This window comes from Anser anser (assembly GCF_964211835.1).
Source record: "Anser anser genome assembly, chromosome: Z".
Lineage (NCBI taxonomy): Eukaryota > Metazoa > Chordata > Aves > Anseriformes > Anatidae > Anser > Anser anser.
The window spans coordinates 60,663,238-60,679,892 of NC_139723.1; the positions used below are offsets into that span (position 1 = coordinate 60,663,238).

General features: G+C 36.8%; 2 protein-coding genes across 4 annotated transcripts in view; both read left to right on the forward strand.

The window, feature by feature from the left end:
• Nucleotides 1-16,655, forward strand: part of FCHO2 (FCH and mu domain containing endocytic adaptor 2) — a 97,138-nt gene that overhangs the window by 63,429 nt on the left and 17,054 nt on the right. For 2 of the 3 annotated variants that reach the window (XM_083816933.1, XM_083816932.1), the window contains 8 exons: nucleotides 1,137-1,191; nucleotides 3,719-3,897; nucleotides 4,472-4,486; nucleotides 4,922-4,946; nucleotides 5,663-5,705; nucleotides 6,353-6,447; nucleotides 13,194-13,297; nucleotides 15,303-15,432. In XM_083816933.1, the coding sequence (XP_083673059.1) occupies nucleotides 1,137-1,191; nucleotides 3,719-3,897; nucleotides 4,472-4,486; nucleotides 4,922-4,946; nucleotides 5,663-5,705; nucleotides 6,353-6,447; nucleotides 13,194-13,297; nucleotides 15,303-15,432 (646 nt within the window). The remainder of the gene's footprint in view (nucleotides 1-1,136; nucleotides 1,192-3,718; nucleotides 3,898-4,471; nucleotides 4,487-4,921; nucleotides 4,947-5,662; nucleotides 5,706-6,352; nucleotides 6,448-13,193; nucleotides 13,298-15,302; nucleotides 15,433-16,655) is intronic. The other variant, XM_083816931.1, reaches the window with a different exon arrangement.
• Nucleotides 10,604-13,187, forward strand: LOC310889924 (uncharacterized protein; the record flags this gene model as incomplete). The annotated part of the gene is made up of 2 exons (XM_083818172.1): nucleotides 10,604-10,717; nucleotides 11,032-13,187. 2 exons carry the CDS (start codon nucleotides 10,604-10,606, stop codon nucleotides 11,602-11,604), a joined length of 687 nt encoding a protein of 228 aa, XP_083674298.1. The 3' UTR covers nucleotides 11,605-13,187.

Here is a 16,655-nt window from a genome sequence, read left to right on the forward strand (position 1 = left end):
TATTTTCTTGTATCTCATGACTTGTATCAGAAAGATATATTTTGGCCATAATATATGTTTCTTTTTCGGTCAAACTGCTTACCCGTACCTGTTTTCTAACAGAGAAAGGATAAACTTTTTGATACATTAGAATAAAACACTTCTTTTGTATGAATCTTGACATTATTATATTTTTATAAGAACTTGTTGTTGTTTTTTAATAACCTTAACTGTGGCATTTCAATTCACAAAGTCATTAGTGGTCCTTTCCTTTACTATTCTGTTTTGAATGGGGAAAGTATCCATATATGCTAGTCTATTCCTTTACATGCAATATATACCAATACAATATATATGTGACCTTTTTTTTGCATATTTCTGAAATCTAGATTACCATATTAAAAAATTGTTTCTCGTTCCAAAGCACTTTTATGAAACAAAGTGCTTAGCTAAAAATTCTAAATGATTTTTAGCATAATTCTCTTCAATTTATGCTTAAGTGCCTGCAAGAACTGAAAAACTGAAATGGTTTGAAGTTCCTGAATGATTATTAGCTTTGAAAATCCAGGGCAGTGCTGAGGATGTATTTTTAATTTTCATCCATGCTTTTTAACTGATGTGCATATTCTTTGATAAAGCAGGCTTGCTGCCTTATCAAGGGGGAGAAAAGTTGCAACCTGTATAGCCTGGAATGCTTTTGCTCACTTACTGAAGTATTAACTAGTGTTTAGTAAATGCTTAGTTCCTGCACCATCAGAGCCTCAAAGGGCTCAGCTGAAAGAATTAGAAGTAGAAACTAGGAAAATATTTGGAGCCAAAAACCTGTAGCCTTATTTAATGCTCAGCAATAAAGGTAACTTGCTACTGACCTTTTTGCTAGCATACCAGTAAAAACAGATGCATTTAAACTGCCATTTTTCGCAGGAAATTCAGAGGTTGTTTTGTTGCACCCTGTTCTGAGGTATCTTGCCTGTCACTCTTCTTCCGAATTATAGACCATAACATGAGATAACTGCGATAATTATTGGTGAATAGTGATGACTTTCATGAGGTGTCATAATCAAATTTTAATTTGTCATTGACATAAAATCCAGTCTGATGTAAGAATGGTTTTGTTATTTGTCAATACCACATTTTTTTTGTTTGTTCATTTTTAGAACATTCCTGATGTAGATGATGAAGGATACAGCATTAAACCAGAAACAACACAGGATATCCTTTTTACTATTGTTGTGCCAAATTATTTGATGTTGTTACAGTTCTTTGAAGAGGGCAAGTGCTGATTAAAGTATTAAGTAAAGGAAGACGTCATTCAAGCTTACGTTGCAACTTTGTATTCTTATGCTTATAGCTTCTGCAAACTGTACAAAATTTTGTCTAGCCTAGATTTTGTGTATATAAATGTTAAAATTTAGATCAGACTTCGTAGGAACTGTAAAAGGATTCTCTTTGTCTGACAGTAAACAAAACAATAACAGAAAGCCTGAACAAAAGCTTTAAGGTGACCATGAAGATCTTTCTCCATGAAAACCTTTCAGAGAGTTTGCAAAGTAGAACTCTTTTAAGCATAATGAACAGTTACCTGTTCTATACCCACACCCTTTCCACATTTTTATAATACCATTAGAAAGGTTGGGAGCTCCAACAGCCTAGAAATAGAATTTCTTTATTAAGTATTCCACCACATGCACTTTCTAATTGGTGCTTACAGCTTTTATTGTATTTTAGTAATTGTTTCAATATGTAGAATACATTTTCACTACGAGTAATTTTTTACGGAGACACGTGATTTTCTCTGCTCTTCTTTTGAAGGAAAATATTTTTGTCTTCTTTCGTTCTCCTATCAGAAACAGAGAGAGGCTCTATTCAGGAGCTGGGATCTGGCTTGCTATAGATCTAAACAAGCCTACTATGTTAGCAAGATTATTAATTTTTGGAAATGTATTCGCTGATTTTTCAGAGGACTAGAGATAAAAGGTAAATTTACAGTTTACATTTATATTAGTGACAATTTTTAACAAGTTTAAAGCACCTTAAAGTGAACCAATTCATCACAGTTTCTGTTTTCATCATCTCTGCAGAATATGCGTCTCTTGCCCCCAGTGAAGATTCCTGTACTGATGAAAACAGTCATGTTACCTCTCATTTAGAAAACTGGTATAAAAGTGACAGACTTATCCAGTTCTGTGGAGGGCTTTATTTCATGTTTTGCATATGTTTATGAAGTGGAGTGAGTAACACCCATTCTTTGTAAAAGATTTACCCAGACATCTTTTTCTCCGTTATCCCTTTTGTCATGAAGAAATGGAAAAGGCCATACATCTAGTGACAAAGTTCAATGATTTGCAATCCCTTCAGCTTCAGAAGCTTTTGACCAGATTCAGGAAGTCATCAGTTCCTTTCTTCTTTTCCTCCCACTAGCATCCAAGAGTGGATATTTATTCTGCTGATGGGAACTTTTAAGGTGATTTGTTGGAGGACATTAATTTACCATAATGGCAGTCTATCTTAGTAAGGCCAATCTTAAGTGTTGGAAGAACATTCATCCTAAAAATTACTGGCTGACCTTTCAGTTCACGTTATTCAGATCTAAATAATCTTTGCCAGTAACCATTTAATAGACCTGCATGCAACAGCCTGATTTGTAGTAAATGAGTCATAAAACTCAGTAACTTCACAGGCAAGGCAATTTTGTGAAATGAAAAATGGCCTGTCTTAAAATTTTCTTTTCCAGATGTGATCCATTTTTGAGGACAGATAGCCTGTAAGATGAAGACATCTGAATTTTTCTTCACCAGATCTCAGGGATTCTTTCAGTTAAATTGGATTTGTAATGCACTTATGGTTCAGGATTTTAATCTTTGTCAGGGAATACTTTCAAGAGATATCATTCAAGCGGCTGGCATTTTTTCAAATAACAAAAAAAAAAGAAGCAATGTATAGGGTATGTGTTCTCCCCCCATGTGGCAAGAAAATTTTGAATAGAGAAAATTTTTCACCTTGTTTCTTGTCAAAACGAATGCATCTTTTAAGACTTAGCATGGGCCTTTCAGAGGTTTTTCCCAGTGCAGTATATGTACATAAAAAGAATCAAGGCTAAATTCATCTTTATATTTCGCTTGTGTTGAGGGCTGAGTTGTCATTGTGATTCCTTTTTAGGAATGTTGACATTGCTTTAAGTAGCTGATTCTGGTGTTTCATTTACTGTGCAGCCTCCTGTGTAACTGGCATCCTTTGTTGCGAAATTGTCATGCCACTCTGCAAAAATGGCAAGTTGTGGTGGCTGCTGCTGCTTCCTCTGCAGTTATGGTTGGTGCAGGTACCATGGGCATTCCGTTGCTATTTAAAAAGCCTAGTGTTTTCCCTTACTTGATTTTTATGGATTTCTGCGATTCATACATTTTTCGTACATGCATTAGGATCCTTGGTGGAATCGTACAAATCATTAATTTATCATACAGAAGTGTTGCCATTGTAAAATCTTCATTTTTACCCTGATGCCTTCAAATACGCACTTTTTCAGTTATAGAACGGAGTAGTGCCTTTCATAACAGGGGTACCATTTCGAAGACGAGTGGGATATGAAAACTAAATTTTTTTACTTTGACTTGTGGGATCTATTTGAGATGTCTGTATAAGTGCACAAAGAGTTTAGGCAGTATTGTTTATCAGTTGTGTATGAATTTGTAATTTGTAAAGTAAGTGAATTTGTAGTACTTCCACCTTAACTGAGAAAAACATACCAAAGAGAACCACTTCTATTCATCCAGTGATTCTGACTCTGAAGATGATGAACCCAGGAGGTTCCATATAGAAATAAAACCTGTACAGCCAAATAATAGCTCTCAATATACCATGCCTTCCTTGGATGAATTAAAAGTATCTATAGGGAACATTGCCCTTTCTCCAGCAACATCCGTAAGTAATTTTGTTCTTTGTATTTTTAATGAATAGAGAAGAAAAGTGATAAGGAATCTTTACTGCAAACATGTAATTTACTGTCCAAAATTTATTCTAGTTTCAAATTTTATTATTCTTTTTTTTTTTACTGTGCACTAGATTATCTTTCCTGCACTTTATCACAATATAATGTTAAGTAATTTTCTCTTCTCAGATTTTAACTTTTCTTAAGTCTGAGAAGTGCTCAATCCTTGTCTTTCCACCGTTGCCACCACAATACATTTGAATAAATGTGAAGTTAGGTGTGCATTGCATTGCAAACTTAGTTAACTAATGGGTATTCAATAATATGCAAACCTTTAAAATTGATTATATGGTGTGGGTACGTGTAACTCTTAAAGAGCATCTTTACTGTATGTATTCTGCCAAACCACAGAATTATCCTTTATACCAAGAGATGAAATTAGAAATAAATAGTTTTGAAGTATTCTAGTGCAATAGTCAAAGTAGAATTAGGATGGCTCTGATTTCAAGGAAAGTAATAATAAAATATTAACAGTGATTTTTCTCTTTTTTCCCCATTTTTTGAAAGCAGAGACACAGTCCTGTAAGTACGGAATGGCTTTTTATTCGTGTTTTCAAATGAAAATTGAGTAAGTCTACTATGTGAGGGAGTTGGGAAAATGTTAGGAATGTTTCTATTCTTATCTGTCAGACATGATGAAGCTTTCATGTAATATGAAAGCTGTGAAATTCTACTGGCCTAGCCTGAAAAGAGATTTGATAATACTGTTCCCTTTGTCAGCTCTGCAATCTTCTTTCCTGCCTTTTCATATCCTGTGTGACAGGTTTGCGCTGGTTGCTCTGTTATGGCTCTTGTTCTATTATTCTGCAAGTTCCAGAATGTTCTGCCTGGCACTGAAAGTAAAATATCTCATGGAAGATTGAGTGGAAATATGAGCCCTGGGACTATTAAGTGTTTTATTTGGCAATTGTTGTAACAACAACAACAACAATAATAATATTTTTTCTTCTGCTTCAGGCACAAATGAACAGAAATTCATCCAGTAAGTGCAATATTTAACTTTTAGTCTATTTATGTTAGTTTTTCAACTTAGCATGAAAATAGATTTTTTATTGTTGGTACCTTTGTGATATTTCTTTTGAAGTACCAGTGGTAAATTCAAAGGACAAAATTAAGTTATCTGGTCTAAATTTCAAAACAGTAGAAAACACATGAAGATCTCTTCAGTTTCTATGTACTTAGTTGTTCCCTGTTCTGGGAATCAGATGAGGCTGTCTGTGACGTTGCTGAGGAACAAGTCCAAGAGCAAAGGGAAATGACTCTTGTGCAAGTTCTTAAAACCCTTCCACCATCTCTAGTAAGGTGTGATCCACAGATCCACAAACCCACTAAGTACTATCTTTCAGAGAGAAAGTATATCCTCTAGGTTTTTTGTATGTGTGGTTTTCTTTTTTTTTCCAGTAAGAAAAGAGGACAGGTTTGCTGAAGAATAAAATTGGTGTAAACAGAATAATATAAGGATGAAATTTCAAGTGATCACTTTCTCCCAAAATGTATTGCTCTGTGTAGTCCTTTCAGAAAGTATTTCAGGAGCATCTGAATTTATGTTATCAGAAATAATGCATCTTCTTTCCATTTTAAAAATCCATGATAAAGTTTGAACTGCAATGATAAGCATTTACTACTTTTGTGTAATAAAGCTGAAAGATTTTTATTTTAGTGTATCACAGCTTTGGTCATACTATGTTCTTTGCTTAGGTGAGGAGTTAACAAAATCAAAACTTTCTGCTCCAACTAATGAGTAAGTTCAACTTTTATATTATGTCGAATGAAGTGTGGGGGGAATTTGTTCTTATTTTGATCCAATGCTCAGAAACTCATTGGAAACATCGACTGCTGTTTTAAGCATCTCTTGTGTGGTAAGAGTTAAGGACTAATCATGTAATGATTCCTGTTCACTTGTTATTGCCCTCGTAACTTACTTTGTTGCTTTGTTGTTATGTCTGAATTGATATTTAAAATTACATAATCACTAAATACTGTTTTTTTATTAAAAACTCATGTTTTAACTGCCGAGGTTAGTTTCCATTTAAGAGCGTTTAAGATCACAAACCCCACATTTAGACAGATATATATACATTGTTCATATATGTGTTTGCTGAAACAAATCAGTTTGTAAATGTATTTCTTACTGAAAATGAGGTTAAGTACTAACATAATGATATATGCCCAAACACAAACTTGCACCAAGGTGATAAAGGTATCAGTTCAGATAGTTTACTTATGTGTAAGTGAGTTCCTTTACCTACAATTTGTAAGTACTTTTTTTTATTTTAGATGCAAGGACTAACTAATATAGAAGATGAACTATCAAAGTTGTAATTTGATTTTTTTTTTTATAAGTATATATGCCTTTCATTTATATTCCAATTGTAACTCTTACTGTAGAAAGGGGAACAGTGACCTTCTGGCATGGGATCCACTCTTTAGCAGTTCTCTTGAATCGTCCTCTTCAGCCTCCTTGGCATCCTCATCTTCCTCAGGTAAGATATTTTATAGTAGAAAATGTTTTCTGCATATTCTTCAGGGTGTTCTATTGTTGCTTTTTTAGTCATTGCAAGTGAATGTGCATAGATATTGAAATGAAAGTACTTTTAAAAGCAGTGTCCTATGTTATAAGTAATACACAACAATAATGCAATACGTCAGGCTTTCAGGCTAGGGAGCAAGTGGGAAGAGAGAACACAAGAAACCTTAGGAAAATTCCCTCTTGCTTTTGTTTTTAATCTCCTTTTCTCCCTTCCCAAAAAATGATCATCTGTTCTGGAGGAATAATATAATCTACTTTTTCAGCTGGTAGGGTTGGGAGATGAAATGGAGGTTGTTGAACAACTGTGAGCCAAGCTGAGCTTGCACTGTGAATAGGGATGGGTAGCTTCTTTCCAGGGAAGCCTGCTGAGCTGTATAGTACAAAGCCACTATAGAACTTTGCAGTAATTAACCTGCTTTCTATAGTAAACCGTGATTCTATTAGGAGATGTGTGGGCAGAATCCAGGGGGAGTGGGAGAAAAATGGCAGGACTAAGACTGAAATGAGGGGGAAGTTTGTGGCACCACCTATATATATATATATTCTATATATATGAATGAAATATGCTGAAAAGAAGTTGCGTTTTCTCAAAGTAATGTTTTTTTTTTTTGTAGCATATTATTGCTTTGGTCTGGTGTTGAAGTCTGTAAAGGAACGTAGAGGATGCTTAGTTTGTTCTGCTAGTGGTTGTTAGTGTCCAGGTCTGGGGTCCCCATCACAGGAAGGATTTTGATCTATTGAAGTGGGCCCAGAGGACGGCTCAGAAGCTGATCTGAGGGCTGGAGCACCTCTCCTATGAAGAAAGGGTGAGAGAGCTGGGAATGTTCAGCCTGAATAAGAGAAGGCTCCAGGGAGAGTTCATTGCATCTTTTCAGTACTTACAGGGGGCTTGTAAAAAAAGATGGAGAACAACTTTTTGCTCAGGCAGACAATCACAGGACAAGGGGGAATGTTTTTAAAAGCAAATTAAAGAGGGGAGATTTAGATAAGAGGTTAGGAGGAAATTCTTCACTCAGAGGGTGGTGAGGCACTGGAACAGGTTGACCAGAGAAGTTGTGGAAGCCCCATCCCTGGGGGTGTTCAAGGCCAGGTTGGACAAGGCCCTGGGCAGCCTGATCCAGCGGGTGGTATCCCTGCCCGTACTCCATCCCTGACTCCTACTTCAGTCTTAGGAGCTGTCCCACTACCATCCCGGCAAGTTCAGAGCCCTACAACTGCACATAGATTTTTAATTCATTGTGTATATTCCTCATACTGTGTTCATTAGTATACAGGCACCTCAGAGAGGTGTCCCAGCATGTGGAGTTTCTAGAAAGGGTTTGAACAATCTTTCTGTAATAGTGCCTTGTAGGCATTTCCTTGCTTACATGGAAGTGATGGAGATGACCCTTCTTAAGCCCCATTTTGTTAATTTTTGTAATCTGTTCCAGTCACATGACTGCATGCTGTTTGCTCAGCGACCATGTTCAAATCCCTCACAGGACTGCTGGTTACTCTTTTAGTCCCTCATCATCCTTATGAGGCCAGCCATCCTATTGGTAAAAATGTCTTTGTGCCATGTAGTGAGGTGGATCCAGTCTCTCCCAAGCAGATGCTGATCTGTAAGCAAGGTACCATGGTCACAGCACCCACAATACTGTCACCAGCACTGGTTCTGCTGTCAATTATTGACGTGTCCTGTTAGTGCCCTTCTGACACCCTTTCCCCTCACCAGCAGGATTGAGTGGAAAACCACGTGGGCCCCCATGCCTTTGACTACTGCCTTCAGAGCTCTGTAGTTGTTTTTGATACTGTCCATATTTCACCTAGCAGTATCATTTAGGCACCACATGGAAGAACTGCAGGGGATCGTAGTCAGTGGGTTGAACCATCTTCAGCAGTTCCTCCGCCGTATCCCATATCCAGGCCTCCAGCAGGCAGCAAACCTCTCTAGTTGATATCTCAGGTCAACAGATGTGTGCCTTTGTCGCTTGTAGCGGGGAGTCAGTCACCCGTTATAGTGACTTACCATTTCTTCCAGGTGTTCTTGCATAGTGTAGGATCAGGCGGACCATGTTCACTGCTTTAACGTCCATCTGGCTTCCCTTCAGCTGCAAGGGCAGTGAACCTCCTCTGTAGCTATAAGCCCTTGGAAGGGGCAAATGCCTTCCTCTTGTTGCCAGAAGTCACCAGCTTTCATCCTTCCCCTTCTCTAGAGGTTGTGCTTACTTTAATAGTGGGGGTGGACACTACCTGCTTGTCTACTGTGGTTGGGGTCTGAGGCTCTTCAAGCTGTTGTGTCTCAGAGAAGATCTGTCTCCCTTTCATATTCTCGCATGCTGCACAGCCTGCTCATTCCCTACTTTATCTCCTCCACTTGGTGGCATAGCTCCTCCAAGACAGCACTGCAGCTGTCCTGTAGGACAGGGGATTGATCATCTGTCCTGGCATCAGAGAGAGGCCACAGGCACTGCCCGCAGCATGGGACTTGGAGGGCCACATCCACCATCTGAAGCTCTGTCTGCAATCAGATATTTATTGCTACCTATGAGTAGGAGGGTAAAGCAGGTTAGGAAATGTTCACACAGTCCCTCCTGTCAGCAGAACTAGAGAGCGTAGCCTCTGGCTGGTGAGTAATGACAGATCATTGGGATCAGTAGCCAGACTTCAGGAGGAATCATCTGCACCTGGCCTTGTACATGAAAGTGACTTATGCACAGAGCCCTATGTTTGATTGAAATTGTTGGAATATAATGCCTCATGGGTATAAGTCAATTTTAGGTATGAAAGTCTATTTTAAATATGAGAAATATATAAATATCTACATATTTTGCCTTTGCAATTTTATCTGATGATAATTATTTAAAGGATTGTTGTTCTAGGAATTAAGTGTGGTATTTACATCAGTGAAATGATCCATGGAGTTAGATAGCAAGTGAGCGTGCTAAAGTGTTACCAAATTAGTAGCACATTTGGGAAAATTTTTACTTAATTGCAGTAGTTCATATTGTTCTTTAAATGAAATTAGCTTCTGATGTTCATTTACCTGCATCTTAGTTCTGAAGACCTCAAAAAATACATACTTTGATCTGATTCTATTTTGAAACCTATTGAAATCAGTGTTATCTTCATCTTGAATGTTAATAAGATAAGCTTATAAGACAAGATGCTTAAAGCTTTTGAAAATCTCAATCCAAAACTTGAATTACTCAAGTATATAATTATTTACTTATTTTATATACAGAATATGTAAATGTGATCTAACAAGTCCCACGGATACTTTTTTACTGTTAAAACATTTCATTAGATACTGTTTTGTTACTCTGTTAATCATTGAACACCTAAACCACTATGGTATTTGAGCAGGCATTGGTTTATGCAGAACAGAGGTAAACTTTGGTCATCTGTGAAGTCCTGCTTTATTAGATGTTTAAACTAACTTTGTTATCTTGAACAAACAAAACAGACATTTTTAGTGAGCTGTTGATAACTGTAAAAATGCTTTTTGTTTATCTTCCCCATTTTCATGAACAGGTATTTTTAAAATAGCATTTCCACATTGCTTTTGTATAGGACTTGTAGTAGTATTTCAAAGTCTTTGAATGATATTTAAAATATCTGTTAGAAAGGGAAAACTGTGTTAGGTCTCTGTTTATTTGGGCTTAGGGAATGTACTTGTTCATGACAGAAAGATAGCTATAGTGACTTACACTTCTGACATGAATTTTTAAATGTGTTGCTCTCTTTAATTCTTTATGCCACTCTGCTGTTGCTCTTAGCTTTGCCAATCTGCAAGATGTTGAGAGTTGACTAACCTTGCATTTGCTGCTTCTGTTGTCATCTACTGCAACAGGCAACAGCCAAGTGCAGGGAATACTTGTAGGAAACTCCCATTTTCCAGCACCCCAAAGACTCTGGGATGAGCAAGAAAAATAAACTGAGGCAGATGATGCCTCATGCATACAGTCACTTTCTAGAATACAGACAGAAAAATATTAAACAGGATCTCATGACTTCATTGTCTTCATTCATTTACTGGGCAGCCATTTGTGTTAAGCCTTTCCATTACAAGCATGGAGGGTTTAGAAGGAACATAGAAGGATAGGTTTGATTAAATAACTTTGAAAGAAATGCCGTGGAGAGGAAATAAAAATGGATTAGGACACCGAAAAGTAAAAGAAAAAGTCAAGAGGAAGTTAAACCACAATAAGGAAGCAGTCAGAGGAATAAGCAAAGTCATGAGAGTAAAGGCCTTAAGAGGAGAAAAACACCATAAATAACTTTTTGGCTTAGTTAACAAATGGAAAGTGACCTGGCTGAAAGTATGAACAAAGTACCTATGATATGTGGATGTTTTTTTTGTTGTTGTTGTTGTTTTTCCTTTAATTGTAAGTAGTGGGATTTTTAACCTAGTAGAACACTTTGTTTTTTGTTGTGTGTTTTTTTTTCTTCATGCTGGCTAGTAGTCATCATGCAATGATTATTGAATACACCTTTTAAGTCTGGATTTATATTGAGATTTATATTGAAATTTTTATTATCTCGGTGTTGCCTCTAGTTTCAATTCTTCCCTTTTCCTTCAGCTACTCTAAGAGAGCACAATAGGAATTGCTCTTCATCTACCAATGATTTGCCTGGGTGTAGAGTATCTCAGTCTTTGCTTGGACACCAGACAGATTCTGGGTCTAGAAGCCCATCCTCACCAGACTTTACCATTAGCACTTTGTGCAAATCTGGTGTTACAGAAGCACCATCAGGGAGTACTTTATCCTCTGTTTCATGGTCTCTCAGTCAGTGGATTTCCTTTGCTGATGAACTTCTTACAAGTAGAGACACAAGCACAGACAAGAAGGAGCCCCCAAAATTGCCATTCACAACTGAAAATGCCTGCCTTGCCTCTTCTGCTTTGCTTGGGAATTCTTCCAACAGCTGTGCTTCTGAGGATCAAAGTGACCTTTCAAATAGTGCTATATGCCATGAACAATTATTCATTGAAGAAACTGGCACTGCTGCTGAAATTTCTTCCACATCATCTTCAGCACTACTGGAATATAGTTTAGTGTCTCCTTGTGTTCATACAAATAAGGGTATGACAAGCATGCATTGTGTGCTGCTCTTTGCTAATAACTGACTCTAAAAAGTAAGCTTTGGACTGATTTTTCATTTCATTATTCTTGCTCACCTGATGTTAAAATTAACTTTGTCTTCTTAACTTAGAATGTACTAAACAAACTACTTGTTAGCACCAACTTCCTTGAAAGTTAGGACATCAAAATAAATGTTCAGCTTGACATAAGAAGAAAAATTTGAATTATTCAATTAAAGGCATTGCTTTTTCTTAACTACGTGAAACTTAGCTTCTCTAGAAATATGAATGTACTTATCTGTGATGTCAGAGAGCAGTGAGGTCTCAAAGATTAAATGATTGATTATGCAAAAACAATTCCATTCTTAAACAGATGCATTCTGAACCAGCTTTGTATATATTTGTATAACTTCAGGTTAAATAAAGTTAAATACATTGGAATAAGAATGATACTTTCTTAACGCCCATTATTTTGAAGGGTGGATGATATCATGGTAATGCTTCATATTAAGAGGGCAATGGGAAAAAGTATTTGGGCAAGTGTGCCATGTTTCACTGAATACCTTTGATACTGCAGCAGACTACTCGGTGTTTAGCATTCACTGCCTTCTTTGGGCACAACGAGAATTTTAAAGGAATTAATGATATTTCAGAATCGAATTTGTTTGGGGACATTTCAATTTGCAACTTTTAAGGTGGATGTGGTCAGTATTAGCCTAATTTCTTCCAAGTCAGCAATGAAACTCCCTTACTTCAATGATGGCAGAGTTATGCTGAATACCTGAGAAAATTCCATGCTTAAAGTTGCATTTTATATAACATTAACTTAATTATTTAAGAAAGAACCATCCAGAATAATTTGAGGGAGATGAAGTACTGGGAATGTAATTATGTATAAGGGTTTCGTTCTATTTTGAAGTTAATTTTAGATGTGGCATACTCACTGGATGGCATTTAACATTTATTTTGAAATGCAGTTCTATTCAGAAAAGTGACTATGTAAAAGTGGCATCTTTGTACTGCTGCCACCGTCTGTTAGTTGTGTCTGTTAGCATTAGAAGGACATGGGGGCAGTATTTTTAATCACTTTTTAGTTCTGACAGGTCAGCTAAGAGATAATGAGGAGTTATTGTGTTCTTGCAAACAACAGAGTAATTAACTGAATTATATTTGTTGCACTGGCATTTACATATTGGAGTCAACATGATTTCAAAGGGCATGATTTTAAGCAAACAGTTGCCCCGTTGTCAGCCAGGACCAAATACGAATTTCCACTGAATTTTCCATTTATGGTGAGGCATGAAAGATTGTCCCGTTTTTTGAAACCACATAGATTATACTCAAAAGGGAGCTCAGGGAAAACCATATTTTTACCTATAAATTTCCAAGAATAGTTGATATAAAGTCATTTGAGAGCAATGAGAAATCCCAAGATGCCATTTTTAGAGTCACTTTTCAGGGTATCATATAGTCCTATTTTAGAAGCATTTTTGATTAGTGGTAAATCTTATAAAATGGAACTTGCAAAATAGGGACTTTGAATAGAAACATAACTTTTATTTATTTTATTCAAGTGAGTACGTATTTATGTTCAATGTGATCTTTCTAATTTCCTTAAATTTGCTTTCTTTCAGCAAGACCCACAACTCCTCTTTCTGTAGGCACCATTGTACCCCCACCAAGGCCTGCCTCAAGACCAAAGCTGTCTACAGGGAAACTTAGTGGAATTAATGAAATAGTATGTATAGATTTTTTTAAATTCTCTTTTATAACTCAGTGTCAGATATACCATTAATTTACACTGTTACAATGGAGTTACTTTCCAGCCAGTGCTCAAGGAATCACATACTCAGATTTTCACCATTACCAAGTAGGCATGGAAGTTGTTTCTGGTAAACATATTACTATAATAAAAATAATTCTTAATTGAATTAGAAAAGTCTAAAACATAATTTTTGCATCAGCCAGTTGTTTTTAAGTGAATAAATAAATAGTTTGAAAATGCAAAGATAGTATGTTTGTGGGATTAAGGTATTCAAAATGTGAAACTCTAGCAAAGTTGTTAGTAAAGCTCCATTGATTTAGGAATATCACCAAAGCTTTGGGGAATGAGTGGCATTAAGTAGATCATTATCAGTTGTGTGTTGACACAAGTAGCCATTCTGTGACTTCACCCTGCCCTTGGTGCTGGTTGGTGGTGAAGGGAGGTGGCAGATTGCAGCAGCTGCCCATCAGGATAGTGAGAGGTCATCTCTGCTCACTGCCTGCAGTGCAGGTCCACCTGCCAATAAAGATTGTGGCAAAGAATGCAAGTACTCAGGCAGCATATCAAACCAAGCCATGCTTAATCTTTTCTATGAATATTGTAATTCTTTGGGTTTTGTTTGACTTAATGACTTGAAAGAATGTGACTGTGGTAATATCCTCTTCCTGTCTTTCAAAACAGCAAGATACATTCACCATCTTCTCATTATAGACAAAATTTTGGTCCTACATGTTCACAAAACAGAAACATTTTTAACTATTTTGCTATTCTGTAATATTGTAAGGTCTATTTTGAGATTGTTTTCTCATTCCAATATAAAACTGTAGTTTTGCTCTTAGACAAAGGAATCTGCTCTTCTTATCATCCAAATAGAAGTGAATTTAGCTGGTAGTTTTCTGTTATAAAGTATGATTCTGCTTAAAGTTACATTTATTTTATACTGTTGTTTTAGAAATCAGCTATTATCTCTGTACAAGTGGAAGACTGAGTTGTCTTCATTATATGTCACACACATTTACAATTCCCACAGTCTGTATAAAAGTCATATACTCGCTGACAAGAGTGATAGAACTGAAATAAAATAACCATTGCCCAGCCGAAATAGATGTTTCAGTACCTTTTAGATAGATTAATCCCCAAGTGATCATTGATTAGTTTAAACTGGTGCTTTTACAGTCAAGTGATTTACAAGGCCATTCAAAGTTTTTGGGTAGATGGGACTTCTGAAGATCTTTAGGACAACCTCCTGTCCAAAGAAGGTCCAACTTCAAAATTGAATCAAATTGTTCAGGGACATGCCAACTTTTGAAAGTTTCCAAGGAGGGAGATCTCACAACCTCTTTGGGCAAGCTGTCCCAGCCTATAAGAAGGAACTTTTTCCCATACATTCAACTGAAGTTCCTTTGCTATAGCTCTTTGCACATCTGAGAAGAATGTGACACCTTTTAGCTGGTAGAAGATTGCTAGTAGATCCCTCCTTAGGCTTCTTTTCTCCAGGCTTGGGCAAACTCAGGTCATTCAGCTCTTACTCTCTCTTATGTTCCCCAGACCCCGGCTGTTTTAGTTGTCTTATGCTGGACTTGCTTCCAGTTTGTTAGTAGCTCTCCTTTAGCTGTGCAAATCTGCATTTGGTGCACACATGCACAGGGCTGTAGGCTTAAATTCTGCTGCTGTAATACAGTTCAACTATTGACAGGCTGTTACACAATCAAAAATATTAGACTTCACTACCCAGGGAAAAAAATGGTATCAATAGTCTATGAAATAGTGGAGTTGATTTCCAAGGAAAATGTGTGTTCTCTGTTTTACACCAAAACTAGGATAGATAAAGTATTAAAAGAAATAAGAAATGCTTTGAAATGTATTGGGGAAGATACATTCCCCAATTGGGGAAATAGAAAAACTCTTCCATTTACAGTATTTTTTATTTTTAAAATCACTTTGTCTATTTAATACTCCTGTGATCTCTTGTGTTCAGCCTAGGCCATTCAGCCCTCCATTGACCTCTAACTCAAGTCCACCACCTGCAGCTCCCTTGGCACGTGCTGAGAGCATCTCCTCAATATCCTCTTCTGCTTCCCTCAGTGCAGCAAACACACCTACAGTTGGTAAGTTAAATTAACCATACTAACTTAGTAGTGGTATAATTCCACCACTAAGTTTCACCTCTTAGGAAAACCATTCCTTGGAGTTAGTTGTTCCACATGTAAGTCTAGTGTAGGTATTTCAAGCATCTTTTGAAATACCTGCTACTAAATGATACTGAGACAGGACAGTGTTCTGTCCTGCCAGGAGAGTGGATTTGATTAGATTAGGCCATTAATGCAATTATGGCATGTTCTTTAGTGAAATACTTTTCAAAGTTAAAATATTCTGTAAGTTCATATTTGGTGTGGTTGTATATGCGTTCATTGAGCACAATGTGTTATTGTGCACTTGTTTGGAATATGTTATTTTATAGGTACAGGAATACTTTAGGATACTGATAAGTTTGAATGAATATAAATGTTCAAAACAGTTATTTTATGTTATTTTTATTTTGTTTGTTATTCTGTAATTGCAGTTTCAAAAAAAAAAAATGCATCTTCTCCTTCAAATTATTGAAGTATTTTAACTAAGCAGAACTTGTTGGTACAAACAAAAGAACAATCGAAAAAAAGTCAAATCAGTCTCTATGTGCTGCCACAAGTTTCAGAAGATTTTCTCATGTTTTTAAAGGAAAGTCCTCAATTTTTATATCTGGTTTTAACAAATAGTAAGGAGACTTCTGAGGTGTTTCATTTGCTTTTTTGTTGTTTTTTAAAGACGTTCTAACTAGTTTTGTTAGCAGAAGCATAATATTTCATTTCTGAACACTGTTAGCACTTTAGTTCAAAGTGAAATTAGACTCTGATTTAACACTTAGTTGTCTGTGAATCGTACTGATGCTAAGGATTTCTCAGCCTGGCTCAACATTTCAGGAGAGCATCTGTACAGCTTCTAGCGGGGAGTTCCATATGGAAAGCAGTGCAGCTGCTTCCTCACTGTGCAAGACGTAGGCTAGTAAGGTCTGACCAGCTTTAGCTGCTGTGGTGGTGGCACAGTTCAGTGTCTACCATTTTCCCAAATGCTGAGAATCATCATAGAAAGGTAACTGATATTTTGATTGTCAAAGTCCATCCAGGCTCACTTCCTCAGGCCTCAGCACTGGTCCCAAGGAACTAGAAGTTGGTGGCAGCAGCATCAATAGCTCCAGCTCTCTGTGTATGCATGTGTGTGTGAGGAAGAAGGTAAGGAGGTGTGTGCTGCCACAGAGATTTGACATGGTTGTTAACCTGGCCTACCGAAAATG